The 27,873-nt window shown below is 49.4% G+C and overlaps 1 protein-coding gene across 2 annotated transcripts in view; it reads right to left on the bottom strand.

Annotated features, from left to right (window-relative positions):
* Nucleotides 1-1,852: 1,852 nt before the first annotated feature.
* KHDRBS3 (KH RNA binding domain containing, signal transduction associated 3) overlaps nt 1,853-27,873 on the bottom strand; it is a 132,933-nt gene continuing 106,912 nt past the window's right edge. For both annotated transcript variants that reach the window (XM_054691961.1, XM_037500898.2), the window contains 2 exons: nt 3,888-3,946; nt 1,853-2,101 (listed from right to left, as the gene is read on the bottom strand). In XM_054691961.1, coding sequence (XP_054547936.1) covers nt 2,010-2,101; nt 3,888-3,946 — 151 coding nt within the window. In that variant the 3' untranslated portion in view covers nt 1,853-2,009. The remainder of the gene's footprint in view (nt 2,102-3,887; nt 3,947-27,873) is intronic.

Consider the following 27,873-nt stretch of genomic DNA (forward strand, 5'->3'; position numbering starts at 1 on the left):
TCTTTTTTTTTTAGATTTATTTATGCATACAAAAACTGGAGCATCGACCAGAGGTGTGTGGGGTGAGAGGACTCACCGGAGACAGAGTGGGGAGCAGACCAGGCAGATCGACTGAAATCTGCTGCTGAGGGGGGCCGCGGGGAGACAGGACAGGTCAGCTGTGCCATGTGGGTCAGCTCCCTGGCTAGGGGTCTGAGAACTCAGGCCGTAGCAGTGACAGCGCTGAGACTGTTTCCATGCTGTTGACCAGACTGTTATAGCCAAGACAGTCATCCGAGGCTCCATCCTGAGCGTCTGGTCTCTGCAGCTTGCAGGGAGCTGGCTGGGTCTGACTTGCTCCCAACCTGGAAGCTTCCTTCTGACCAGAGGAGGTAACTTTCCATAATCACTAACTAGCGCTGGTCACGGGAACTGGCCTGGGGAACTCCCCACGTGACTGGGTAAGCAGGAAACTTTTTCCCTTGTCCATGACACGTCCCCATAGTTAAGAGGAAAAGACCTTACCGCTGCGCGCTCCGGGCTTAGCCGCGTCCACTGACTTTCCAAGACGGCCGACGTTTCCTAACAAAAGAAAAGACCTTTTTATTCAAAGGGAAGGAAACCCTTCAGAACTAAAAATCAAACATTTTCCATAATCTACAACTTAAAACAGCAAGCCAAATGATTAAAGAATAACTTTATTAACTATTTGTCAAGTTTTAAGAAGTGCCCTCAATTACTAACCCAAGAATGTATTACAAACAACTAGTTATGAGGTTTTACATTTGTTTAATAGGGAATAATTGGCCCCAATTAAACTGACTAGACTAAGGCTTTTTAGATTACTAAAACAAATTAAACTTTTTAAAATGAGAATTTAGGTGATCTTAAAGCTTTCTAAAATGGATAATGACACGTGCTAAGTTGCATCTCCCTGGTTTTATTAGTTATATTAAGATAAATTAAGTGAGATTAAAATCTTATTTGATTTATTTACCTTTGACAATGAAGACCGTTTAAGGGTTGCACATCCTCAGCCTTGGCGAGTGCGACCTCAATTAGTCAAGTCAGACTGTCTTTAAAAGCTTTGTGCTTATTGCTTCCAGCAGGGAGCGAGGTGTTCATTAAGGAACCAAAATTCTCATAAAAATTCCAAAGTTGCACTAGTGAAGAAATGCTCAACAAGATGAAAACTGATCACATCTTTTTCAGAAAATCAGGAAGTTATTTTAAAAGCAGTGTTTAAACAAGATTTGGTCCTGCGGAGTTTTAAAACGCGCCTCTCACGCAGCTGGATCCCCATTGGACTCGTTAAGCAGCATTTAAATCTACGGTGAGTGTGTCGAACGGAACATTTAAGTTTATACCATTTTTTAAATAAGTTGTCCAGTGTTTAGTGTGACCCTTTTATGACAAGCGGTGTTAAATGAATCCTTTCCCTGTTTACAACTATTTATAAAGGCCTTTTTAAATAAGAAAAACATGAAACTGTTAGCTCACACACACGAAATTTCTTTCAAAAGTTTATTTAGTATCAAGCAAGAGGAGACTTTGCTTAACACTACAGAACATTTCAAGACTCGATTACAAAAGAATACCACATTATTTGCACTTGAACTTGGCTTCCCTTTTTACGCAGGTTGGCAAGAGGAAAAAAAAAAAACTAGCATATGGCTGAAAGATAAAATAACTAGAGTGTATGGAAACCTTTAAAATGAAAGGTGAGGCTTATGTTAAAAGGATGGATTAACATATTTAGTAAACCTATTTTTTTGTTTAACACTAGTTAATCAAAGTTATTTTTTTTTCCTTTTGATGACCTATTTTTTCAGATACAGACGGGAAATAGCAAAATTTTACATGTCTTTTTTTGTCTGCCCAGCTCGATGTTTCAACAAAGTGGTTTTAAGTTCCATCCATTCAGATTTTAAGCATTTTGATTTATTTAAAAAGGGATTGTTCATAGAAAAAAATTACTTTGAACAGTATACAGGACGGGTGGAGGTGGGCATGGCACACCAGACAGACAATCAGTATCTGCCATAGGGCTGGTCTCTGTACACGCCCTTCGAGGTCCTGGAGGCGGGCGCCTTGTGCCTGGAGTTCGTCCAGTCCTCCTGCCCTGCAACCGGGAAGAGGAGTCACAGTTAGATCACCGCGCGGGCCCGCGGCATCATCTTTCAAAACCTCACTCAGCTCTGACCCACGGGGACGTCACGCTGCAGACGTGTATCCCTGATGGACTGAAAAAAAAAAATTAAAAACAAAATCCCAGGGAATTTGTTTGAAAAGAATTAGAAACACAACGGGAAGTGGCTGCCTGAGGAGCCGAAGCTGCTAGTGTGGAAAGACAACAGGTCGGTGCGTCTTGCAACCCGGCGAGGGTGTTTCTTTGGCCTCTGGCTTCAGAAATGCCCACAAGCTCAAGGAGCCAAGTGAAGCGCCTTTGCTGAAGGCGAGGACATGGTGAGGGGGGCAGGGCATGACACAGGAGGGGCACTTGGCTTTCTTCTACCAGCAAGAACAAAGAAAACACAGACACACATCCGTGAAGGCACAAGGAGCTGCCACCGGAGAGCAGAGTGGGGACAGGCAGGTCGCCAGGGAGGGGGCCATGCAGCCTCCAGGCCCTGGGGGAGCTTCGGAAGCTGTGCCTGGTGGGACCCCAATACCACCTGAGAACACAGGAGCCCCCAGGCCGATTCCGTCAGCTCCCACTCAGGGTGATGCTGAACCCCCTCTGGCGGTGGCGAACCCCAAGGGGTCTCCGACTCTAGCTCCGAAAGTTAAACCCCACCCATTCAACCTCGGGGCTTCCACCGCGAACCCCACAGCTCTGACAGCAAACAGTTAACTTCCTTGCTGAGCAGCGGGCAATTTCAAAGCCATGTGTGTCCAAGAGACCAATTTTAAAAAGCTGTGAAGGAAAAATGCTTCAAATGACCTCTTCTTTTGATACAAACATGCAATCAGCGTCATCCCTTCAAGCTAACTTGCATCCATTTAAGTCGACAGCATTCAGCAAACCAAGGTATTTTTCTCTTAAGTGTTCGCTACAAATAGCAAAAACAACAAAAAAAAAAAGTCCAAGGTGCGGTCATCACGGCTTGGGGCAAGCGATAGAACAAAACACACTTCAAAAGGAACACTGGAAAATGGCTTTTCAGTGATGTTCCAGAAATGTCGCAACATCCATTAACCAGGACCCCGATTCAACAGGCGGTGGGCGCAGTGATGGTCAGAGCCGCCCGCCAGGTGAAGCTGCCTGCTCTGACGTCCCTGCCTTCGGCGCAGAGACTTCGTGCCACCGTTACGGTGCCGCTGCGGAGACTTCTAGGGCAGCCTGTCTTCCTACATATGGAGATGCACACACAGACCCCCGCGTCTCCACCAGCCCCGCCGCATGGAGTGGGGTCTGCAAGCCTGCTCTCTCCTCCCTGCTCAGTGCTTTGCTGAACTTCATGGAACAGCTCCCACTGTAGTGTTTTTGGAGGACTGGGGACTGAAAGTGAATTAAAATACCAGGATGGCAGCGGGAGAGTCCCCCTAGCGCTCGGTGGCTATTGCGGTGTTTCCCCTACTGGTGGGGAGCAAAAAGGATACCCCGCTCTCAGGACCCGGCCCTGGAGAACTACTCCACACACGAGATCACGGGCACACGCACGGCAATGCATCCAAACAGAGAGTCTAAGTGCAACCCTGATTTCATGCACGTTCCTGCCAGTCTCTAGTCCTCTTTAAATATTAACCTGGAATCCTAAAGGGGCTTCTAACTGAGCTAGGCGTGCACGGATGAGCCGAGAGGAAGATGCTGTTTCACGGTCAAAGTGTCTTTATGACTCTCCCTCCAGTGAAGGCCCCGGTGGGGCTCCCGCGGCTGCGCCCCCGTCCTGGCCGTGGCCACTCACCGTAGGAATCGTAGGCCTCGTCGCTGAGCCCGTGTCCATAGTCGTAGTAGTCAGCACCGCTGCGCCGGACAAACAACACGCAAAGCAGAAAGAGGAAGACACGGTCAGGACAAGATGACGTGGCTGGGAGTTGAAATCACAATCAGCAAAGTGCTCAAAACTGAAAAATAACCAATGAAGGGGAGGGCCAGGCGCTGGCGGCAGGGCCTGCTGAGGGGACGGGGCACAGCGGCCTCAGCATCACCCCAGGCGCCCTAGGCCCAAGGCTGACACGGACAGTGGCGTCTGATGCTTCCCCACGGCCAGGGGCCTGGCAGCAGCTGCCCCAGAGACACACCTTCCTGGAGGACCGAGCCCGGGGAAGGGCTGGGCGCAGGCAGTCTCGGCGCCGTGCAGTGCACTGAGGCCGGGGAAGGAGAGGCCACAGCTTCCGCCCAATGCGTGGAGCGTGTACAGAGCCAGGATTTCATTTCCTCTTTGGCCCTTGTCTGCCAGGAAGTCCGGCGCTGTGTGGCAGCGGGCACGCCACTTCATAACACGGTCACAGGAGGGAGGTCACTACCTCATCGGTGCCATTGAGGCCCCGTCAGGAATCACCCCCGCCCGGCGGGACGCAGCACCAGTACCAAGAGCTGGAGGAGCGGCGGGGGCTGCCGGGGTCTGCCCTCACCTGACACGGCCCGGGCAGGGGCTGGTGCCAGGCCACTCTGCTCCAAAGGAAACCAGCCTCCATCTACACGGCGTATGTGAATTAGGCCTATTTTCACAGGGACACGTTTGTGAAAGGTCTAGACTAAACTGTAAGCAGATACGCTGAGCCCACAGCAGCCTTTCTGAGTGTCTGGGGCGGGGGGGCACTCATGCCCAGGCTTCCTGCCCCACCCCCGCGTCCCTTGTCGGGAAACCGTCCTCCTGATTCTCTCAGCTTGGACTGTCCTGGAAGGAAACATTCTCATTATCCCAACTTCATGCAATCAAGTAAGACGCTCTAATCAAAATGGAAAGTGATCCAGCTCAGCGGCTGAACAGCCCAGGCCCAGACACCAGGGCCCCCACAGCTGTCAGGCCCCCCTCAAGGAAAGGGGCCACCGTACCCCCCCCCACAGAGAGGACCTGGCAGGCCAGACAAGCTCCGCCAGCAGGACAACCTCAGGGGACAGGACAGCCCAGGGGCTAGACTGCAGAAGCCACGCATGGTCCACCTTCCCTTTCTCAGGTAAATGGCACCAGAGACAACCGGCAGCTCTGCGGCTCCAGCTGTCCTCCTTCCTGCTCAGGCTGGGTGAGGGGCACACCTGCCGCTGCTGCCAGGGGGGGCTCTTCTGACCTCTCCCCCAGGCTTGGGCTTCAGCCTGAACACCCCTCCTTGGAGATCCTTCCTAGCCTCCCAGGGTGGGGTGGCTCCCCAGGGGAGTGTATTTTCACCACCCCACTCCTGACCCCCACAGACCCTCCCCCCACATGACCTGAAGGATGGGGTGCGGGGACCAGGGCTGCCCCATCACTGCTATGTCCAGGACACTTCCTGAAGGGAGCAAGGCCTGGGAGGAGGGTGCAGCCAAGGCCGGCCAGAGGCTAGGGTGACCAGGGCAGCCAGGGCAGAGGGACAGCGAGGCAGGACACAGGCCAAAGAACCAGCAGTTCTGACGGCGTCCACAGTGCCTGGGCAGGCCACTCTCGGCGTCAAGTGCAGCCTCCACGTGCAAGACAGTGGCTGGTCTAGTCCCCCCACTTGGCCACATCCTCACGGCTGACGAAATACAGGGTGTGCCCCGCGGGGCCTGGAGCTCTCCGCTGGACACACAGGGAGCCGCCCGGAGCCCACTGGGGGAGGCCCACTGCGCTGAGCCCCGCGGCCCAGGGCAGGCCTTGCCCTCCTCCTGCCCGCCCAGCGGACACTCTCGGCGGCGGCGGTGGGCTCACGTCTTCCCGAGGACGCACAAGGAGTTTAAAGGACGACCGAGTTCTAAAAAGGTTTTCAAACTGACAGCTGGCGCTCCTCAGCCCCAGCCCCCGCGCCTCTGCCGCTTCTCCCGGGCCTGCACCCCTGATCTAAATTAAATCTCCAGGCTTCTCCGGACCAGGCGGCGGAGGGAGGCGGCGCCCCTGTGCAGGGCGGAAGCACTTAGAAGCAGCTCAGGGACCCATCGGCTCGCAGCTGTCCCCGCACAGGGCACTCCCGGGGTTCTCTGCGCCTGATGCTCCGCTGCCGCCGCCAGGTGTAACGTGCTGCCCCCAGGCTCAGAGACCCTCCTCCTGCTCGAGACAGCAGTCGGGCTGCAGGCACACAGGGCCACGCGGTCAGGGCGCACCCAGCCCGCCTGCACCCTCCCTGGACTCAAGGCCCTCCTCCCGCTCTGGAGCCCTGGGCTCCTCGGCAGGCGTGACGCACGCGGACCTTGAGGAGGCAAGAAGAGGGACTCCGGGGACAGGGGCAGAGCAAACTCACACTGAAAGGACTAGTGCAACAAGCTGCTGCAAAGGGAAGCCGGCGCCCGGCCGGGAATGTGCCTGGAAACACGAATGGCACTTCCAGTGGAACATGTTCTCATGGTGACGACAGAAATTCAGAGACAACGGTTTTGAGAAAACGTCACATCAAGTCTCGGTCAGGACGCCGAGTCTGCACTTGAGCCTCCGAGCGGGCACCTCGGAGCTGTCTGTCTGTCTGTCTGTCTGGGCCCCCTGCTGCGCTGTCACACCCCGGGCCAGGCCTGGTGCCCCGCCGGCCTGTGCGGGGCTGCCTTCTCCACGGCTCTGCATCCGGCCCCATGTCGTCACGACGACTTGAATCTGTTGAGCATAACCTGGCTGGTGCTTCGTAGAAACTTAGCGCTAAATACGGGAGCCTCACCTCCGCTCCCGAGTCAGAAGTCGCATCACAGGGGTGCTCAGACACACGAAACCTCGAGGGCCTTGAGTATTTTATGTCCATTGCTCAGACAAAATGAAAGTAACCTCTTTACAAAACTGAAAAGAACTTTCTTTAGGCGCCCACTGTTCACTGGAAACTCTAAGTGGCAGGTCCTGAGACCAAGGCTCAGAGGCAGGGAGTGGCGGCTTCTGACCAAGCCACGCTCCTTATTAAGTGAGCGGAGCCGTAATCAGCGTGAGTGCAGACGGGGGGTTTGTCTACGAAGCGCCCTAACACAATTCAGCATAAAAGAACAGGGGTGAGGGGTGTTTTCCAATGAGCGGGAGGATAAAAGAGAGCATAATTTGGCCCAGCAATGGTTTGCCGATAAGACAATCTTAGTTTTGACAAGTGAAAACTCTAAACTGACATGTTCTATCATTTCTCCCGGTTTCTGATTATTTATTGCGAGACTGTCATCAAGTCAAGAAGCTGGGTGCAGCTGAGCCCCACTCTCATACCTGTCAGTTCCATCTGAATTGCTTTCACAGCGTTTCATTTCCTGCACCTCAAATGTCTATTAACCAAAGACGTGTCCTACTTCCCAAGGAAAAGCTAAAACCCCAGCGTATGGCAAAGGGGAAAAAGCACTAAGAATCTCTTCATTAATACAACTTATAACGTTAACAACAGGCAAGAAAACACAGCAGACCAAGCACACCCCACCCCCTCAGAGGACCCAAGGGCACCCCTGCAGCGGAGCCAGAGCGTCCCCCACGTTGGCACTCGGACCCCCACTCGGGCCTCCCTCCCAGAGCATCTTAATTCCATCCACTGAGGACAAGAGCTTCCAGCACGGGGGAAACGGAGGGCCAGGAGCGACCTCGGTGCTGCGACCCCGTTCTCGGCTCCCGCTAAGTCTGCCCCCAGCAACAGGTGTTCAAGGGGAGGGTAAACCTGGGCCAGATGCCCACCCTGCACAGGAGCGCACCCACCCCCTGTCCCTTCCACCTCAGGCCTCTCCTCCAACTTCTGCTTGAAGTTCACAGGAACTAACCCCTCGGGCGCTTTGTAGTGCTGGTGCCGGCCCTGACCCAGGGCCCGCTGCCCTCCCGCTAAGCCTGGCCCTCCAAACAGGCCTGGGTGGGGTCCGAGTGCCAGCGGGGGGACACTGGCTCCCTGGACAGACCCTGTCCATCAGCTGTGCCTCTCCCTGTCACACCTTCAATCAGGTCATTACCGGAACTTGCACTTCCCACCGGCTTCAACCTCAGATGTCCCATCTGACCACGGTTTCCTCTCCCGAGCCCCCAGGAGGGGCTTCCTAACACATCTGCTCCCCACACTGCTCCTCTCACCTTCCTCCCCTCGTCATGGCAGCCAAGACGTTCCGGGTGGAGGCCTGGGTGGGGTCCGGGTGCCAGCGGGGGGACTGGCTCCGCTGCAGGGTGGCCCTTGGGTCCTCTGAAGGGGTGGGGTGTGTTTAGCCCGCTGTGTTTTCTTGCCTGTCACTGAAGAGTTACAGGAACCCCGAGTCACCAAACCCGAACTCCTGCCCCGCCACTGACCAGCCCTCATCCTTGATCTTGTTTCTGTTCTGGGCTCACAGCTACTATGCTTTGATTTTGGCCATTCCTTGAAGAAAAAAATCTTATCTGTGATCATTATGATAAAAGTTATATTTTAGCTAACATTCACTGAAGGCTTGTCACGTGACGCTCAAAACTCAGCCACCAGCCCCAGGGTGGGCCCCGTCCAGCTTTCCCTGTCTATTCAGCTGTCTTTGTTCCTTATACAGACCATGAAGATTTTTTACAGACAAAGGAGAATAAAGGAAAAGTATGTTGACAATGAAATCTGGGGGGCTCCCCTTGTTTTCTGTAACCTAGATAACTGGAAGATCTGAGACTCCTTTAGGGTAGCTGGTTTAAAGACCTGCAGCTGCCTTCAAGGAGAACCTTGCTTATATAACAGCTCGTCCTGACATCTGATAACATGGCGCAGGGAGGCGCTGGGCCCACGGTTCCAGAATCAGACCGTCCAAGCTGCAGGGACAGAGAGTGAAGGTCACTGCCCGCTCACCTGGGGGCAGCTCTGCCACGCCCTGGCCTCTCCTTGGCGCGTGTCCCCTGGACCTCCTCCTGCAGGCTATCCTACTGCTTGAGCCACTGTCCCCTTGTCTGGGAGAAGGGGAGAAACTTCCCTTCGCTCCTCCTCCTGAGTCTCCTCAGTGTGCTCAGACTGAGCACGGCTGTTCCTCTTGAGCCTCCTCACCAGCCAGTTGCAAACAGCAGGGCCAGCTCTGAATGCGCCCATGGCCCAGCCCCCTTCTAGGTGCACTTGGCCTGCCTCCGCCAGGCAGCAGCTCTACTGGGTCTGCCCTCCAAGGGCCCAGGGCGTGTGAGGCCCCTGGGTGAGGACAGGAGTGGACGCGGATTCATGCTCCAGACTGCCTGCAGCTCGCCTCGCGGCTGGAGGCTCAGACCCCCCAGAGCATCAGTGCATCAGAGTCGCCTTCGAGGGCCCTGGAGCCGCGCTTGGGCGCGTGGTGGTGGCCGCTGGGAGGCCGCCCTGCAGGTGTCGCCCATGGTTTGCACGATACTCAGACTTGGTGAGTTGTTTCTCTGCAGCCAGCGTGGCGGGAAAAGCAGCGAGCGCTTCAGGAAGAGTCGCGCCAAGGCCCCACGCTGTGCTCGTAGCTTGAGGAAACCGTACTTGTAGTTTGAAAAAAAGAAAGCTGGTTTCATTTCAAAGTGAGGATTCCCTCCTCAATGAAGCGGTAAAAATGACAACATGGGCTGAACCGACAGGGCTGTGCGTGCCCGTAACCGGCCGCGTGGCGGGATGAGAGCCCCGCGCAGCTCGGGGGGCACCGGGCACTCCCCGCTGGCCACGGGCCCTGCTGCTCTGGTCGCGGAGCGTTGGTTTCACTGGAAAGAGCGAACGGGCGTGAACAGCAGGCCGGCCGCGGTCACGCAGACGGGCTTGCAAAACTGCAGTGACCTGTCCCTTCAGAGAGGACATTGACAGCGCCGGGTGCCAGGGGCGCCATTCGAGCTCTCGGGCACAAACGAGGAACCTAGAAACCTTATCTGCCACTGTCAAGTGAGAGCAAGCCAGGTCCCCGAGACTCCCCGGGACTCCCCGAGACTCCCGAGGCCGCCCGTGGCCGGGACAGATGAGGTCTAACGAGAGGCGTCACCGCTTCATGGGGCCACGCTGACTCGCTGGACCCAAATGCTCAAACGACCCTGCGTAATGCCACAAAATCCCTCACGGGAAGACAGAGAAGACTTTTCAACCCCAGAGAACATGGAAAGCTCAATGGCAGGGGTCAGAAGCGACACTGCGGGAGCGAGTTTGGGGTCCTGTCCAAGAAGGGCCACCCCGGGGAAGGCCTCTCCACACGATTCCCTCCTCCAGCAACGCGCTTCTTGTCCCAGTTGCCTCAACCCCAACAACACGGCACATCAGAATGACTGCAGGGGCAGATGCCAGGAGCCAGCCAGACGGTCGAGATGTGCAGGGACAGCAAGCAACGCCACGATCTCTTACTGACTTTTCTGCTTTAGAAAATGGCGACTCGCCATAAAAATAGTTGGTTACAATGCAATGAGTTGATCTGTCTATATTTCATAATTACTAAATATTTTTAAGTGTGTGAACATGGTATTAGTTCTGAACATGGTATTAACATAGTAACAGATATAAACACCTTCATTAAAATGTTTTGAGTCCCTCGCTCATTTTTGAGGCAGTCAAGTAGCAATGGGACCTTGAGACCGAAAGCTGGGAGCACCACAGGCCAGGGAGGCTGGCATGCAGGGAGCGTGAGCAGGGCCTGTGAGTGCAAAGAGTGATTCTTTGATCTAGAGAAGCATCTCCTCTTCCGTGCACCAGTCAGGAGGCACCTGCCCACTCCCTCCCTCCCTCTCTGCCTTGGGGCCATGGAGCCAGCACAACCAGGGAGCCAGCACAACCACTTAGCTTCCAGTCCCACACAACCCAGTGATGAAAACCCTCATCTTTGGGGGGCAGCCAGACAAATAGGGCTTTTAAGGCTGCTCAGACTTATCTGCAGGGCAAAGACACAGACCCTCCAAGCCCATGAGAAGCAGCTAGAACATGGGGATGGCCTCAGCAGTCTGACGGGTACGTGTCTTGCACCGAGAATGCAAGAAAACAGAAGACACTTAAGTTGGAGGTAAATAATTTTCTTTAGGAATTAAAAACTGCGTATTTGCCACTACTTAGAACATTAAATTATTTTGAATTTAAAAAGTCAGATAAAGCTTATAGTTGAATCTGAGACTCCCTCTCTCTCTGTGTAAGAAAGGTTCAGTGATCCTATCAGCTCACGGCAATGGAAGGCCTGATCCCAGAGTGACAGGCCGTGCCGCGCTGGGCGCGTCCGGCTCGGGAGAGCATCCATCATCACGAGGGTGACGGGGAGGGAAACAAAAGCAAATTTTAAAACTTAATTTTACCATGTTCCTTAAGCCTGGAAATAAGATTTGGTTAAAGGAAAAAGTGGGAACTGCGGCTTTTAAGACAGTGTGGGCAATTATTCCTGCTCCTTATTCAAATAATTTTCAGTTACAGTGGGTCCCACTGATGAAACTGGTTGATGGCAAGCACGTATGCCATAAAATATTTGTAATATTGTAACTGAAGATTTGTCCTGTACCTTTTTTTTCAGGGATGAAATAATATTTTAAACTGATAGAAAAGCAGATAGATCTTTTTCTCCTCTGCTAAAATTTTTTTTTTTCCAAAAATGAAACTGGTTGGACCTCCCCGGTGGCACAAAACGGGTCGAGCACAGCTCTGTGAAGCTGTCCACAGCCTCTGCAGCGTGGGTTCAATTCCCGGCCTGCCAGGGAGCTGACCCACATGGCATCGCAGACCTTTCCTGACTCCCCGCTGCTCCCCTCAGCAGTGTCTTCTGTCCGTCTGCCTGTTCTTCTCCCCGCTCTGTCTCTCGGAATCCTCTCACCCTCCCGTGCTTCTGGCCTGTACCCCAGCTCTTGCATTAAAAAAAAATAAATCTGCTAACTTCATAAAGCTGACATCACACGGGAGGACGACGCTGACCTGCCTCTATGAGAAGTCACGGCGAGGAGGCCACAGAGCGTGAGACCAGCAGCCGAAGGAGACGGGCAGGACCCCAGGGAGCCCTCGCCCATCAGAGCTGGAGGAGCGAGACTTGGGGACAGGGCGGAGTCGGGGGTCCTGTCTGAGGCATAGGGACTCCCTCACAGAAGTCCTAAGCTGGGCTCATTTTGGGCACTTCTGTGGTTCTGAAGGGCAGGGCAGAGGGGTGAAGGGGCCACGCAGTTGAAGGAGGCAGAGGTGTGTCTAGGAGAAAACACACACCTTCCTCCCTGGCCTGTGCCAAAGGCCAAGTCCTGTTTGTTATGCTGAGTAACATGGGAAGTCGCTGGGGTCTCCAGGGCTGACGAGGGGGGTGGGCAGCCAAAGGGCTCTGGGACAGAGCCCTGGGAGTGGGCCCTCTGAGGGGCCGCAGTGCCCGGAGCACAGGGTCACTGACTGTGTGATGCTCCTGCCACAGCCTTTGCCTATTATAGAAATGGGGCCACTTGCTTCTTTCTCACCGAGCTGTGGCTTCTCTCCCTATGTTAGGTGGGACGTCAGAGATATGTGTTGCAAATACTGGTTTCCCCGTCTGTGGCTAATCTGCTCTTAAATAATGCCCTCTGGTTAAAAGATGTTTTAAATGGTATTGAAGTCAAAATCATAAATTACTGTCCGGTGTCTTGTTTTACTCAGTGTCCACCATAAGAAACATTCGCTTACCTCAGGTCGTGGAGGTGATCTTCAGTATTTTCTTCTAGGAGTTTTATAAATTTATCTTTTAACCTAAGGTGATGAAAGATCTCAAGTGAACATTTGTAAATGGAATAAGGTGTGTGCATGGTGGTGAATCAAAAATTTCTCCACCTACACATGAATCTCATTGTTACAGCATGATTCACTAGAAAGCCTGGTCTTTACCCACGGAACTGCTTTAGCGCCGTGTTGAAAGCAACTGTGTGGGTCCATTCTGGATAACCATCCGTCTCTTATTTATCCTTTCACAGCACACACTGTCTTGATTCCTGTGGCTTTATAATCTGGCAATCAGTGTATTACCAGTTCTTCTCTACCAAGATAGTTTTGGCTATCCCGGGCACCCCAAATATCCATGTATTTTAGAATCACCTTGTCATTTTCTTTAAAAAGAGGGGGAAAAGCAAGCAGGAATGTATATTGGAATTACACTGAATTTATAGGTGACTTCAAGGAGAAGAGGTATCTTAACACCACTGGGTCTTTCAACCCCAGAACACGAGGCCTCGCCATGTAGTCCGGCCTTCCTTACTTCCTATAAGCAATGTTCAGTTAAGAGCTGTCAGTCTAGAAGTCTTGCACAATTTTGGTGAAGTCATTCCTAAGAATCCTCATGCATCACTAGTGGGAATTTAAAATGGTAAAACAATTTTGAAAAACAGTTGGGAGTTCCTTCAAAGGCTAAATGTAAAATTAACATACGACCCAGCAATTCCGCTCCTACTTATCTTATAAAAGATCGTATCTTTTAATTATACTTGCATAAAATGTCCAGAAAAGGGAAATATATAAAAACAAACACGAGCTAAAGGGTTGCTGGGGTGGGGTAGAGGGGTATATCGTGAGAGAGGAGAGCACTAGCTGGAGCAAAAAAAAAAAAAGGGACTATGCTGAAGATTGTTCAAATCCATACATTTATCAAAATTCATTACATTTTTAACTTAAATGATGAATTTTACAACAAGTAAAAAATGTCGATAAAGCTGTTTGAAAAGGTCTTTCAACGCTACTGTCTGTGGTCTCTCCCAAGGACCATCTCAAGATAGTTCACTGCTAGGGTATGGAGAAGCCTGCTTCCTAAACCGACGGAGAAATCATATACAACTGAGAAACTGGCTTATTAATTTGAGTAGCTTTCTGGTAAATCCCTTAGGATTTTCAGCCGTATAATCGCACCAGCTGGGCGTAAAGATAGCTTTCAATCTGCTCGCCTGTCATTCCCTGTCTTACCCACTGATGGGGCTCAGCGCGAAACAGAAGGCAAGGCCAGGGCCCAGCCCTAGGAGGCAGCACTAGCTGTTCAGTTACATGTGACGCTAACCGCACGGTGTTTTAAAATAAATTTGATTTAAAATTCAATTAGATAGAACACAACCTGGTATTTCCAGTTTGCTCAGGTTTCTATGTGTTATTCATCATTAATGTATACTGAATTGTATCAAATATTTCCTGCATCTGTTGAAAGAATCATATATATTTTCTCTATTACTTAATGAGATGAATTACACTGATTGAATGTAATGTTACATAAATCTCTCATTGCTGAGAAAAACTCCACTGGATCACAAAAAATTACCCTTTGTGTACATTAGTAAATTTGATTTGCCAATATATTTTGGTAAAGAAACTTGCATCTATGATCATGATAAAATCTTGGTCTACAGTTTTATGTATTTTGTGTGTGTGCGTCTTTTTCTGATTTCGGTGTCAAGAGTTATGGTGGCGGGCCTCCTGGTGGCGCAAGGGGTTAAGACGCGGCCTGTGAAGCACGAGTAAGATCCCCGGCAAGGGAGGTGACCCACATGGCACAGCAGACCTCTCCTGTCTCACCTGCTGCTCCCCTCAGCAGTGGATTTCAGTAGATCCTCCTGTTCTGCTCCCTATTCTGTCTCTGGTGAATCCTCTCACCCCCCACACCTCTGATCTGTACCCCAGTTCTTGTATGCATAAATAAATACATCCTTACCAAAAAAAAGAGTTATGGTAGCTTCAAAAATATGCTGGGAAATCGTCTCACCTCCTCCATTCTTTTGGGGAAGGATTTTTACTGAATTTTCCATTTAACTAGTGGATACTAAGCTACATACATTTTCTATTCCTTCTTATGTATGTTTTTATAAGTGACCTTGTTTCAATTATTCACTTTTTCTAAGTCGGAAAACACACCTGTATTTCGTTGTAGATGATGTTCTTTGTTTAGATTAGAATTTGCAGTGATGGTGCCTCTAATTTCTTATACTGTATTTGAATTTTCCATTTCATTTTTTCCACACTTGACCAGTACTACTAGTTTATCGATTTTAACAATCTGTTCAAAGAACCAGCATTTTCCCTTTCTTTGTTGTTAGTTTTCTATTTCTCGGATTCCTAGTATAGTTTTACTCTCTTTTTTCTGCTAACTGGAGGTCTGATTTGATCTTCCTTGGTATCGGTAGGTTCTCATGGTAGATTATTGATTTTATGGCTTCGTTCATTTCTCAAATAGGCAAATCATGCACTCCTGCATTCACGCACTCATTCATTCCAGCATGTCCTTACAATCTGGTCCAACAAGATGCTTCAGGCTCCTTTTGTATATTCCTGTCCTGGTGTTAGGGCCAATCCAACTTTGTGATCTGACAACTGTGATCTTTTCTCTATTTCAGTTTCACTAATTCTTCCTTTTGCTCACTCTAGTGTTTTGTTATTATTTCTTGTCTTTTTGACAGACCACCCACTTATCATTATGAAATTCCTCACTATCGCTTGTGATTCTCTTGCCTCAAGGTTATGTTGCATCAAGTTACTGCACCAGACCTGCATGCCTGCTGTCTTCTTGGTATCCTTTTTTTCAATCTTTTGTTTTCAAGATGTCTGCAGAGTTATGTTTTTGAAATGTATTTCTTCTAAACAATATTTGGTTGGTTCTTTGCTTTGTATCCAGTCTGGAAGTATCTGCTTTATAAATATTGGTTGTCCATCCATTTTTGTTTAAATTAATTATTAGTATGTTTTGAATCAATTCAATCTATTGACTTCAAATTCTCCAAACTGCTTTGTTTTCCTCCATTTCTCCTTCTGTGCTCTTCCAATTCTTTAATTGAATGAAACATGTTTTCAGTAATGTATTTTTATCTCCTCTACTTTTTAGTTACAACTCTTTCCATTTTCGGAGGTTGCTGTAGAAGTCACAACATACAGTTTTAACTTACTAGTCTTTCTTCAAGAAATATTTCAATGTTTCACAAACAATTAGAAATTTTAGCAAAATACTATGCTTTTGGTGCCACTTATCATATTGCAGTTAGTGTGCTCTAATTTGCATGTTAATTATGACGACGTTTACTTTCAACAGGTGTAGCTTGTAAAGAGATCTAAATAGAAACAGAGGTTTATGAAGACTTCTGTAAATGGTCTCATTTGTTTCGTCAGGTCAGGTGTCCATTGCTTTGTCCAGAACGAGTTTTCCATCAGGTGATACTTCCCCTCAGCCGATCTTTTTTTTTTTTTTTTAAAGATTTATTTATCTATATATTTATTTATTTATTTATCTATCTATACAAGCATGGGAGGGTGAAAGAATTCACCAGAGCCAGAGCAGGGAACAGAACAGGCAGGCTGACGAAGTACACTGCTGAGGGGAGCAGCGGGCGGCAAGAGATGTCTGCGCGCCATGTGGAACCCTCGCCGGTGGCCGGGGATCGAACTGGCGCTGCAGAGGCTGCAGCAGCTCTGCAGCCCAGCGCTCAACCGCTGCGCCACCAGAGGAGGCCCCCCTCAGCCAATCTTTTAGCATTTCTTGTGTGCACCTCCGCTGGTCCAAACTTCCCTTCAACTTTACTTTTGTGTGAGAAACCATCACCTCATATTCTCATTTCTAGACACTGTTCATCACCACCTTCTCCATGCGTGGTCAGATGCCAGTCACTTATCTTCCTAGTTTTCCTCTTCATAACTTGCCTTTTAATTCTGATTGTCTTCAGAATACCTTTTTAGCAATTTGTCTGATTTGGGACTTGAAAGGTTTTTTTCATATTCATCCTGTGGGGGGTTCCCTGAGCTTCTGTGTAATGGTATTTCCCATTAATTCTGGAAAACGTTCATGTATTATTTCTTCAGTATTTCTTCTGTCTTAAAGTTTCTCTCTTCTCTTCTCTGTGAGTCCAACCAAAACCACCTTAGGTTATTTTTACTGTCTCACAGATCTCAGGCACAATGTTCCTTTTTCTCTGTGTTGTCTTTTCTTCCTCTTTGTGAACATGTTTGGAAATTTTTATTCATTTCCCTACACTTCTCTTCCTTTGTTGTGTACAATCTGCTAGTAAGTCCACTGAAATAATGCTTCTTCTGATACTGCAGTTTTTCACTTCCAGCAATTTCACTGGCTTTTTAAAAATAAATTCCATGGCTGGCTGCCACCTACTCGCTCCTGCCCACCTGTTGCACAAAGTCCTTGGCCACAGTTATTACAGCTACACTATGACCTTGGCCACTATGACCTTCAGGGCCTCAGTTTCTATTGACTGTTTCCACTTGACTCTGGGTGTTATTTCTTTTAATCTCATATTTTTTTAATTGAATACTACATGTTTATGAAAAAGAACAGAGAAACTGAAATTAGGGAGATAGACATATGCAAAGGATAGAGCTTTCCATCTACTAGGGCATCAGCTGCTGGGGTAGTTGTAACCAATTGCTGCAGATATAGCGACTTCAGCAATACAACATAGACTTACTCTGTAGTGATGGTGGAAGCTGTCCCGTCTGTGTTACTTTCAAGGCCCCAGGGGAGCATCTCCCACCTGGGGCGCCCACACTCCTGGCTCACAGCCCTCTTCTCCCTCTGCAGGGCGGTGACCCTGCAGCTCTCTGCCTCCTGCTGCCCTCTCCCACTTCAAGGGCCCAAGGTGATTATAATGAGATAATCTTCCCACCTGTGGGTCCTTAACTTAATCCCGTCTGCAAAGTCCCTTCTGCCACCAAAGGGATGTAGCCATAGCCTCCAGGGCCTGGGCTGTGGAGACTACTGGAGAGCCTTATTCTTCCACCTGGTTACAGGCCAAGATAACAGTGTGTGCAGGCACCAATCTTCCCCTGAAACTTGACACTTCTAAGTTTGTAAACTCCTTTAATCACCTGAGATTAATTTTAGATAGGAAGATATAATGACTACATATTCTTATAAAGTTAGAGCATTTATTTTATTCCAAGTTGTTCAAGATAGCTTACTCTAAGGAGATGGAGATTTCTATTGGAAGAATTTGAATCATGAATTCAAATGAAGAACACTGTAACTTTAGAGATGGTGAGGCTCTCCCACCAGAGGGCGGAGGTTGCAGAGAACCCCTAGGGAAATGCGCCACCTCCGTCTAGTCTCACATCTTCTCAACCTATCATGTCCGAACATGGACTGAAAACAAGGGTGCTGTGTTACCATGACCGCCCCTAGGATTAAAGCTCTTCATCTCGTTGCTCACAATATTTCTCGTGCACCTGGCACAGCTCCTGACACAAAGCACAGACTCAGTGCCTGTGGGACATGTGAATGGGAGACACACAGAAACGCCAATAATTTATTTCTTTAGGAAACAAACATTTGCTTAGCAACTGTGTGTGAGGCACTGGCAAAAGTGCTTTACACATGCTACCTCATTTATAGAGTACTTACTAGTCAAGAGAATAGTTCTCAACCTTGGCTGCGCATCAAAATTATCCATAGTGTTTAAAAATTCACAGAGAGCTCAGGCTACGGCAAGACGCAGATTAAAAACTAAACAGAGGAATTCGTCCTGGGAACCCATGTTTTTCATTCAAGGCTGTTTAAGTAACTGCTGCATGCAGACAGAACTGAGGAGTGCTGCCATTTCACATTAGACTTTCAAAGGTGACCAAATTTTTTAGTGTTTTCCAACTTTTAAAGCAGACGCAGAGTTTTTAAATGCTATCAATACTACTGAAAAGCACACTAGATGGGGTTTCCGGTCAGTACTGGGGAAACCAAGATGGACACAAAGGGGCCCTGCCCTTGAGGACGTGGACCTCTCCATAAACAGGAGGTAGATCTCAGCAGTGCAGCAGGCACTACTGGGGCACACAGGCCTGGGGAGAGTATTCCTCACCAAAGTATGCCTCTTTGTGAGGCAAAGAGAGAGACTCGGGGAACTTGCTGGACCAGTCAGATACTGGCTCCAGGAGCTGTGACTAGCTCTGTTGCAGCAGCTCCCAGGACTAAGTGTAAGGGAAGCAAATTGCCCTGCTCGCACCACTGCAGAAAGGTCTAGAAAACTGAATGTAAACCGCACAGAAGAACGCCAAAATAAAAATAATCTCTTTAAAAAGCATATGTGAAGAAAATAATTGAGGGACCTGTGAACAGCTGAGGAAATTAAATTTATTCTCATAATTTATGTTTTGAAGTCTATTTAATATGTAATTGACAAAATTATAAAAAGCCACAACTGAACAACGCAACAAGAGCTGAGCGCATTAGAGGGTGACTTGACACGAGGCTACGAGGCCTTGTTAATGAAACAGGGGCTTTGATCAGATGGGCCGAGGTCATCCTCCAACTAGCCCATGTGAGCACTGTCAGCACAGCAATGCTGCGCTACCCCTTGCAGGATTACAAACCACCAGGCCGAACATCCCCCCAGCCCAGAAGCCCCCTTGTTTTCAGTTCCCTCTGCATCACATTTTCCTTGACCAAATCTTTCAAATGATCCAAGAACCAACACTAACCCAGAGAGGGGCAAAGAGCACGCCCCCCACAGGTTGTGTGACACCTGGGTTATCAATTCACTGAACTTGACCAGAGCCTGGCAGGTGGTCACTCCTTTCACCATTTCCCCCACAGATGGGGTAGCCAGCACCCCCCCATGAAAGGTGACTTGGCTGTCAGCTAGCAGCAGAGCTGTGATTCAGACCCACGCTGTCTGTCCTTCCTCCTCACCAACCAAGTCTAGCTTCAGTCACATTGGAGGCTCACTTTTCTCTATATTACTTCATCTTAGTCGCTATGCATACGTTTCTTTCTATATCTAAAATGTCCCATCAGGCTACACACATGCAGGTACATTTTACATGTGATTTGACATCCGATGTCTCCAAAACATAACGTCTAGAACCAGATTCAATACTGTTTGTTGATAAATCCAAAGAGGTCAGAATTCAATTCAATATTAGATAAACTACTTCTATGCGGTGGACTTAAAAACTCATTGTCAACTATTCATGGTAGAACAGTCTTCATAAATGGTAGATTGAGGGACTGGGCAGAACTGTTAGTGATTAATTCCCTGCTTTTCTATATATACACTACTTTTTGGTCCTTCATAGAGGCCTGAAAAAAAAAAAATCAGTGTAAGAAATAACCAACAAAAAGGTAAAAATAATTATTCCTTTTAAAGGCGCCGTGTGACCCATGAGAGGTAAAGGCCACACACATGTTCAGATACTAACAAAAGTAAGCCTGAGATAAAACGAGACCTTGGTTACTTAAAACACTGGGCTAAAACATAATCATGATAATACCTTTTGCAGTAACTGAGGAAAATCAGAATATGATATTAATAGCTACTACTTATATAGTGATTGATCAGTATGCAAAAGTTTTGTATCAATGATTTCAATTAACTGCTGTAATTCTGTGAACACTCCAAATTCAACATGCCCCAAATGCATTTATTAACTTTTCCCCCCGAAATCTTATCACTCGTTTTAATTAATTATATCACACTCTACCCAATGGGCAGAGTGAGACACTAAGACACTAGAGATTATGCTCTATCCCTTTCTTTCCTTGAACTTTACCAGAAATTGCTCAGTTTTTTAAAGAGTTCTTAAACATATTCATCCTGTCAATATTTCTTTTATACAAAGTTTAGGCACTTATTGGACAGATGCTGGGCCAAAAGTTAAAAACAATTTTAAGATTCTTGATATACACATAAAAAATTGCTTTCTAAAAGAAAACTATCCCTTCAAGATGAAAAATACAATCTATACCACGTCTGAATTATTTCAGCCTCTAAACTTGTGAGTCTAGTAAATGAGGTTTGACTAGGTTCCGAAATTCAACCACACTGATGCTCTCTATTATAAATCATCTTTCCCAAATGACTTCAAGTTCTGACCTCAAGTCCATGCTTCCAAAACATGTCAGGACCCTAAATAGTCGACATTAAATGAGACCTTTAATAACTTTTTATTTCACAAATGGAAACTCAAAATGGCATGTATAATCTCATTCTGATTGTTGATCTGTTGGAATTTTATTGATTGGCATCCTCTCAAAAAAGACTGTAGAGGGCCTCCCTGGTGGCGCAAGGGGTTATGACGCAACTTATGAAGCTCACTACAGCATGAGTTCAATCCCTGGCCAGGGAGCTACCACATGACGCAGCAGACCTCCCGACTCGCCCGCTGCTCCCCTCAGCAGTGTATTTCGTCAGTCTGCCTGTTCTGTTCCCCGCTCTGTCTCTGGTGAATTATATCACCCCCTACAACTCTGGCCTGTAACCCAGTTCTTGTATGTATAAAATAAATAAACCTTTAAAAAATTAAAAAAAAAATAAAAAGGCTGTAGACGTTTCTGGTTCAGCAGTTACGTGGAGAGGCGGCAGAGAGCTCTGAGAACTCCCGGCTTCCAGGCTAGCTCGGGCACTTACTCTCCATGGGCCTGAGGAAATTTCCAGAACAGGAAGTGCCTCAATCGCCTCATCTAAAAATGGGATACAATAGCAGTAACCAACTTTCATGGAGGTGTAAAATGCTCAGGCCAGCGTGTGGCCCCCAGGACACATATCTCCACAAGTTTATCGAGCTCCTATGCACAGCATCTGCATCTCATTTAATCCCTACCCAACAAGCCAAATATTATTGTCGTCATTTTGCAGAGGAGAAAAGACTCTAAAGCTAAGTGACCTGGCCAGAGGCATGCAGTCTGGGAGGTACAGGCACTCGGATCCAAGCCCAGGCTCGTGTGGCTTCAGAGGTCAGCCTTTTATGACATCACACGCTCATGTTTAAGAGTCAGCAATTACAAAAAGTTCCATCATTTAAGCTCACTAAAAAGAATATGGGAACTGTCAGGAAAATTCCTCTACAAATCAATGAAGACACATTTTAAGAACGTATGAATCAGAGGTAAGAAAACACAGGGGGAGGCTCACCAAGAAGATCTTCATCTAACAGACATTAGCGATCCCCGGTGAAGATTTCGGACTGGGGATGGAAAGCCGGCAGGTCCACTTGTTAGAAACCCCGTCACATAATCTCCATTTTCGTAACGAACCTCTCTGCCTGGTCTATTCACTCTCAGCAGCATCTGTCACCGCCATGAATGGCTGATCATAAGGACCGTGTCGTCTTCTCGGTGCTATTAGGCAGATGGCAGCGCTAAATCCAAATGATGTAGTACATCTCCCCGGTGGACTTTGTTTGCGCATATACCATTATTCTACAATTCCTCAGTGATAAATCTCGTGTACTCTCAAGAACATTAAAGAGTGAACTGACAGTGGCAATTGATTTATCGCCGCCAGCTTGCCCCTGCCCCACCGCCTCCCCACGCGGGTGAGATCTCGCTTGAAGGCGCCACGTGCCACTGAGGGGCGCGGGGAAGCTCTGCAGGCTGAGGGGCTCGAGTCGTCTGGAGACTTGCTTCCAAGTTCGGCAAGAGAAGGGGGGCTTGGTCGTGAGACAGGCTGGTGTGACGAGCGACGTGGCTGGGCCCAGCTCACGTCCCCTGCGTAGTCCTTGCGGAGGGAAGGGCTGGTGAGCGTGGGGTTCCCGGGAGTTAACTGAGATGACCAGCAGGAGAGCCCGGGGCCCAGCAGATCACACTGAGCAGAGGGCTCAGCGGGTATCCCCTCCTTCAAAGTGGATCAACTTAATCTTGAAAAGCAAGACCTTTCATTTTTATGATTTTAATTTTAAGGCCTTTCCTGTAAGATGACAGACTTCTGAGCTCGCTGTCCACACAGCTGAGGAGCCGAAGGCGCCGTGACCCCGAGGCCCCGCCGTCTCGGCTCACAGGGTCAGACACTCAGTGTAAGAGCTGATGCACGTTTTCCTCAGGAAGAACAGCAGGCGACAATACCCTCCTCCGCAGGCTCAGGTTGGATCAGAGGAGCGCACACAGCTCCCTCACACCTGGCTTGCCAGGCCCAGTCTCCGGAGAGGGGGCAACTGCTCTGGTGCCGCAGCAGCCGCGCTCACACCCGCCGGCCGGCGCCTGGGCCTGGGGCTGCGCTGCCCCCGGTGCCTCTGCCTGCTCTGTCCTGCAGCCCTCCCGCCCCCTCTGAGGGGTTGCTGAGAGCCAAGTCGCCGCAGGTGCCCAGCGTGACACGGGCAGGCAGCTCCTCTGCCCAGCGTCCTTGTGGTGCGGGGTAGAAGGATTTCAGGGAACAGCTTCCCACCAAGAAGGCCAGTGCTCCAGGCAGCGAGTAGCCAAAACCCCAAAGGGCCAAGCCAAGTACAGGCACATGTGACATCTACAGCCGTGGTTTATAAACTCTTACTCCGGACACACCATCTCTGTTTGTCAAAGTCCACGACAGCCAACGCTGATGACACAAAGCAGTGTCTTCCCTAAGAGTCTTGCTGACATTTAGTGAGGATATGGGAAGTTAAACAGCAGGCCATTGTGTCCAATGTGAAAGTTCCAAATTACTTTCAGCTCTCCATGGTCAGAGTTTGCGAAGTCTTGACTGGACCGTGCTGTGAGGACTAGCCGAGGGGAGTCACAGCACACGGGCACACCGGGCACCCAGCAGCCCAGGGTTTTCTGCTGCTTTCCTGGGACCTGGCATTTGGAGTCACACCAGGGGTGCACGTGGCTTCTGGAAGCTTCCGTCACTCTGCCTACCTGGGCAGAAGGGCGCAGGTACTGTTCTGCCACATCAACAAGGCAATGGTTATATTCTAAAATCTCTTCCCTGGATGATGGGCTTAGAGTTAGACAAAAGCCGAGGCACAAGAACCAGCTGCTCAGTGTTCCTGGGGAACGTCACACACGCCAACCTCGCAGGGAAGCTGGTGATTGTAAAGCTGGGGACGATGCGTCGAGAGGCAGAGTCAGTTGAGGGCTGGACTGAAGAGATGCTCCGAAACTGGCAGCTGCTCTTTCTAATTCCTATTTCAGTAATTTTAAATGTTTTCATGAAAACTACAGATACTGGAAGATGAAATGCAACGTGCACTTAAAAGGACTGTTGGAATCACCAAGCACCGTGGGAAATTAACACGTCCATGTGAAACCATTCCAGAAACTAAACATTTTTAAAACATTTTATTTACTTTTTATGAGATTTATTTCTACCATCCAGTCATGTACACATGCCCCCCTCCCCCAATGGCTATTTGCGCTTTTTTCTGCCTCTTTTGATTCTTTTTCATACTCACTACAGGAATCACATTTTCCTTTGGATAATTTACGATTATTTAGAAGCACAGACTAAAATAGTATGATGTTATGAATAAAAATCGTATCTATTGAAGGTATAGAAATGATCTGATAAATGCACGAGGGAATCAGGACAGGCAATCTAGTAAACGAATCTTCTCCTCATAGGCAACCTCTTTTTTATGATGAGGGCAACTCAAATTTAGCTTTTACCCAATGTCCAGAACTAATCACAGTATCACCCACTACATGCATCACATTGCACAACTGCAATTGTCCTTAGGGTTATAAATAAGTCAGTGAAAACTAATTTTGTTTAGTGGACAACGACGTGGATACGTTCAAAAGGGTCTGCAGAGTGGAAACTGGTTTCCTGGGGGCCCTGGTGCTGCCAGGGCAGTGGTCAAGGGCCGTCCCTGAGGCTGCCCCCCACCCTTCACCCCGTTCTCACCAGCTCTTCTGTCTTCACGATCGCTATTCGGGAGCCGTGTTTCCAGAGGAATCGATCAGCAACTATTTGGAGCCGATGCATAGTAGAACACTTCTAATATTGTAAAGGATAGCTCGTATTTCTCTTCCTGGTGATTGTGTTGACAGCTTGTTACTCATTAAACGTGCAGACATAGAGAAACACGGCTTTGTTCCACGCCACAAGATTAGCACCATCGAGGTCATTACAAAATCAATGGGGAAATGTAGCTGAACTAGACGGAATGTTCTATCACTCTGTAGGGATCCTCGTTTGTACTCGAATTTTAATACAAGGTATTTGAAAATTGGGATAAAAAATTCCTAATTTGTCAGACCTCCCGAGAGAAACTGCTGTTTCTGTAACAAAACAATGTCATAAAATGATTATGACTGATGAAGTTTACAGTCATTACTGAAAGGGCCTGCACACAACAGTCACAGCCCCGCGCACGCCGTTGTTTTCAAGTGGCTGCTCACCTACCGACCCCAGTGTAGGTTAAAGATGGAGAGACCACCCCTTTCGGGGTGCAGAGTGGCCCTCCACAAGGAACACTCCCTCTCACTCTACCAGTAAGTCACTCACTCACACTGTCCTCCACTTACTGGTGCCTGTCTCTGGAGGCCTCTCCGTGTGAATGAGAAGCAGAAATGACTGAGAGCTGGGAAGGAGTGCGAGAGCTAGGGTTTGTTCCGCCAGGACAACAGGCCGCCCTCCTGGGGGCCCCTCCCTCCCGGGGGCCCCTCCCTCTCCGTGGGGTCTCGTCCAGCTTGTCTTGTGGATGACCTGTTCCCTCCAGCACTGCCCTGGGGACTTATTTGCTAGTCCTCTTCAGGTCTACCTTCTTAAGAAGAAACTAAGTCACACGTTTTACAAAGCGAGGCTTAGAAAGGTGAACCACTGGCCCAAGGAGCATAACCGGACAGGTGACAACTCGGACCTAAACACAGGTCTCCAAGCTCCGCCGACCGCCATGGCCATGCACGACTGCATGACGGGTGTGCGTAGACAAGAAGGCCCTTTCTGGGCTGTGGCTACGACTGCTTGGTGAAATCTGTGCTGCCCCACGTCACGCACAGTGAAGATCACCAAACAGAAGCTGGAGAAGGATGAGTGTGGGTCTAAATTTCCTTGTGCGTCTACTGCACAGGCATGTTCACCCCAAGGTGTGCACCCTAATCTGGAGACGCTGCCCGTGCTGCGTGCCAGCGCCTCCCAGAGAAAGCAAGAGTCACACTTGCAAGTCAAACTTTTCTAGTAGTCACATGAAAAAGAAAAGGTGAAATTCATTTCAATTACATTTTTGTTGTACATTCTTGTGCTTCTATGCTGAGTCTTTGGACTCAGGCGTATGGTCCACACTGCTGGACACGGCCATTCAGCCAGTCACCTGCCGTGTTCAGCAGCCACGGGGGCCGGCAGCCACCTCAGTGCTCACACACCCTCTCATGCTGCTTGGGACGCGTTCTGTTACATCATGGGGTGTCAAAGACCTTCTTAGGAGAGCTCTGTACTCTACAGACTGCTAACAGGAGAATTCTGCAGTATCGCTGGGTTATAACTGTATCATGGAATGTATTTTCAAGTTTTGAATGAGAGAATTGTTGGAGTATGAAATTAAATCTACAGAACCTGAAGTGTCAAAATCCAGAGATTTTAGGCTGCAGAGCATCAGGCTGCGTGGCATCTGTCGGTGCACCAAGGCTGTTTGCTCTTGGAGGGCAGAGGCAGAGGATGCCATTTGCTGAGAGGATGGCACGTGAGACTGTAAATAAAGCCCCTGATCCCACTGGCTACAGTGGACAACATTCACACATGAACTTCTTGGGCGAGATCAGGCCACCAGCCCAATCTGGCAAGGCATTGCTTCTAGTTCAAAGGAAAACTAAGTGCCAATGGAGTGAAAAGCATCCCCAAGCATTCCAGGGCCCGGATGCCGTACGCGGGAACACTAGCAGGGATGATGTCATCACAAAGAGGGAGCTGGAAGGCTACGGAGGCGGAAGGGCAGGACAGAGAGCACACAGAGCCGGCTCTGTAGGTCTGGACCCGTAATGTGACCTCTCGGAACCTGCACACAAGGGAATGACAGGCTCAGACGCCAATTCCATGCTGGGGACCAGCTGAGAAGGGAGAGAGAATGTGTGTGAAGTCAGGGGACAGTACTGCCCACAAAGGAAGCAGTCGCCAACAACCCTGTTTGATCCTGGGGATGACCTGATCCCGTCAGGCCCACGCTAGATTTCTGGACCACTGCTACATGCGCTTTCTGGGCTGAACTGCAGCTCCCAGAAGCTCGTATGCTGAGGTGCTGACCCCAGGGCCTCAGAATGAGAGAGGGCTCTTGAAGAAGCAACTGGCTTAGACTGAGGGCCTGTGTGGCTGCTGATGCCACCTGAGCAGTGTCTATAGAAGAGAAGAGGTTTGGACACACCAAGAGAAGCCGGGAGGTGTACAGAGAGAGAGGCCAGAGCGTGTGAGGTAGCCGTGAGCAAGCAGCTTCTGCAGGTAGAGGACAGGGGCCTCAGGAGAAACCAGCGCACCCACACCTGGGTCTTGGGCTTCAGCCTTCAGAACTGCAAGCAAACACTCCTCTGTTGCTGCCCCAGCCTCTGGGATTTTGCTATGGTGACTCGCGCGGGCAGTGCACCGGCTATGGCTTCGTCCTGCCCTGCCACAGGCAGGGGCACCACTGGGCACTGCAGCCGCTCAGGACGCCAGGGTTCTGGGGACCAGGCCAAGCACGACTCCTTGTGTGGAGGCCGTGTGATTTCTAAGACAAATTACCTCATTTTTGTGAACCAGTTTTCCTCCAAGGAGTGGTGCTTACCTCATGGATTCTGAGGGTTCATTAAACAATGGTTCAGAACTCCCAATGAATACCGGGTTCTTGCATTTGCCAACACATGCAGCACACGCAGATCTGAGCTCCAGTGTCACAACATCGCCTCCAAGCAGGTCGAGGGCTGTCAGCAAGGTGCTGCCTTACTTGAGTCTTCCCTGACTCAGGGCCCACAGCGCTTAAGTTGGCAGCCCCCTAAGTGGCCTGTGGCGGAGCCTCGCCCACCTGCCCGGCCTCACACTAAGACACCACATGCTTCCCCAGGCGCTGGCCACATACATGCACTACTGTGTGTAAAGGTCCACTACCCACTGCCCGCCCACTCCCTCAAAGATACAAATGCCTCGTCATGGACAGGGGCAGCTCCCACTGGGAAAGGCCATCTGAGAGTGAAAGTTTAATTGTTCCAAGTTATAGAAGAAACGAAAATCACCAGCAACAAAAAGAAAAAATCCATTTCTGACGCCTTCTGCCACGGCGTCACCATGCACCAGCACCACCTGCCCGGGCAGGCGCACCGGGCGGCCAGCACGGGGATGACCAGCAGCAGCTTGGGCCTGTCTGCCTGGTCTTCCGCTCAGAGTTCTA

Source organism: Talpa occidentalis, unplaced genomic scaffold (genome assembly GCF_014898055.3).
Source record: "Talpa occidentalis isolate TD23 unplaced genomic scaffold, MPIMG_talOcc4v2.1, whole genome shotgun sequence".
In the NCBI taxonomy this organism is placed as follows: Eukaryota; Metazoa; Chordata; class Mammalia; order Eulipotyphla; family Talpidae; genus Talpa; species Talpa occidentalis.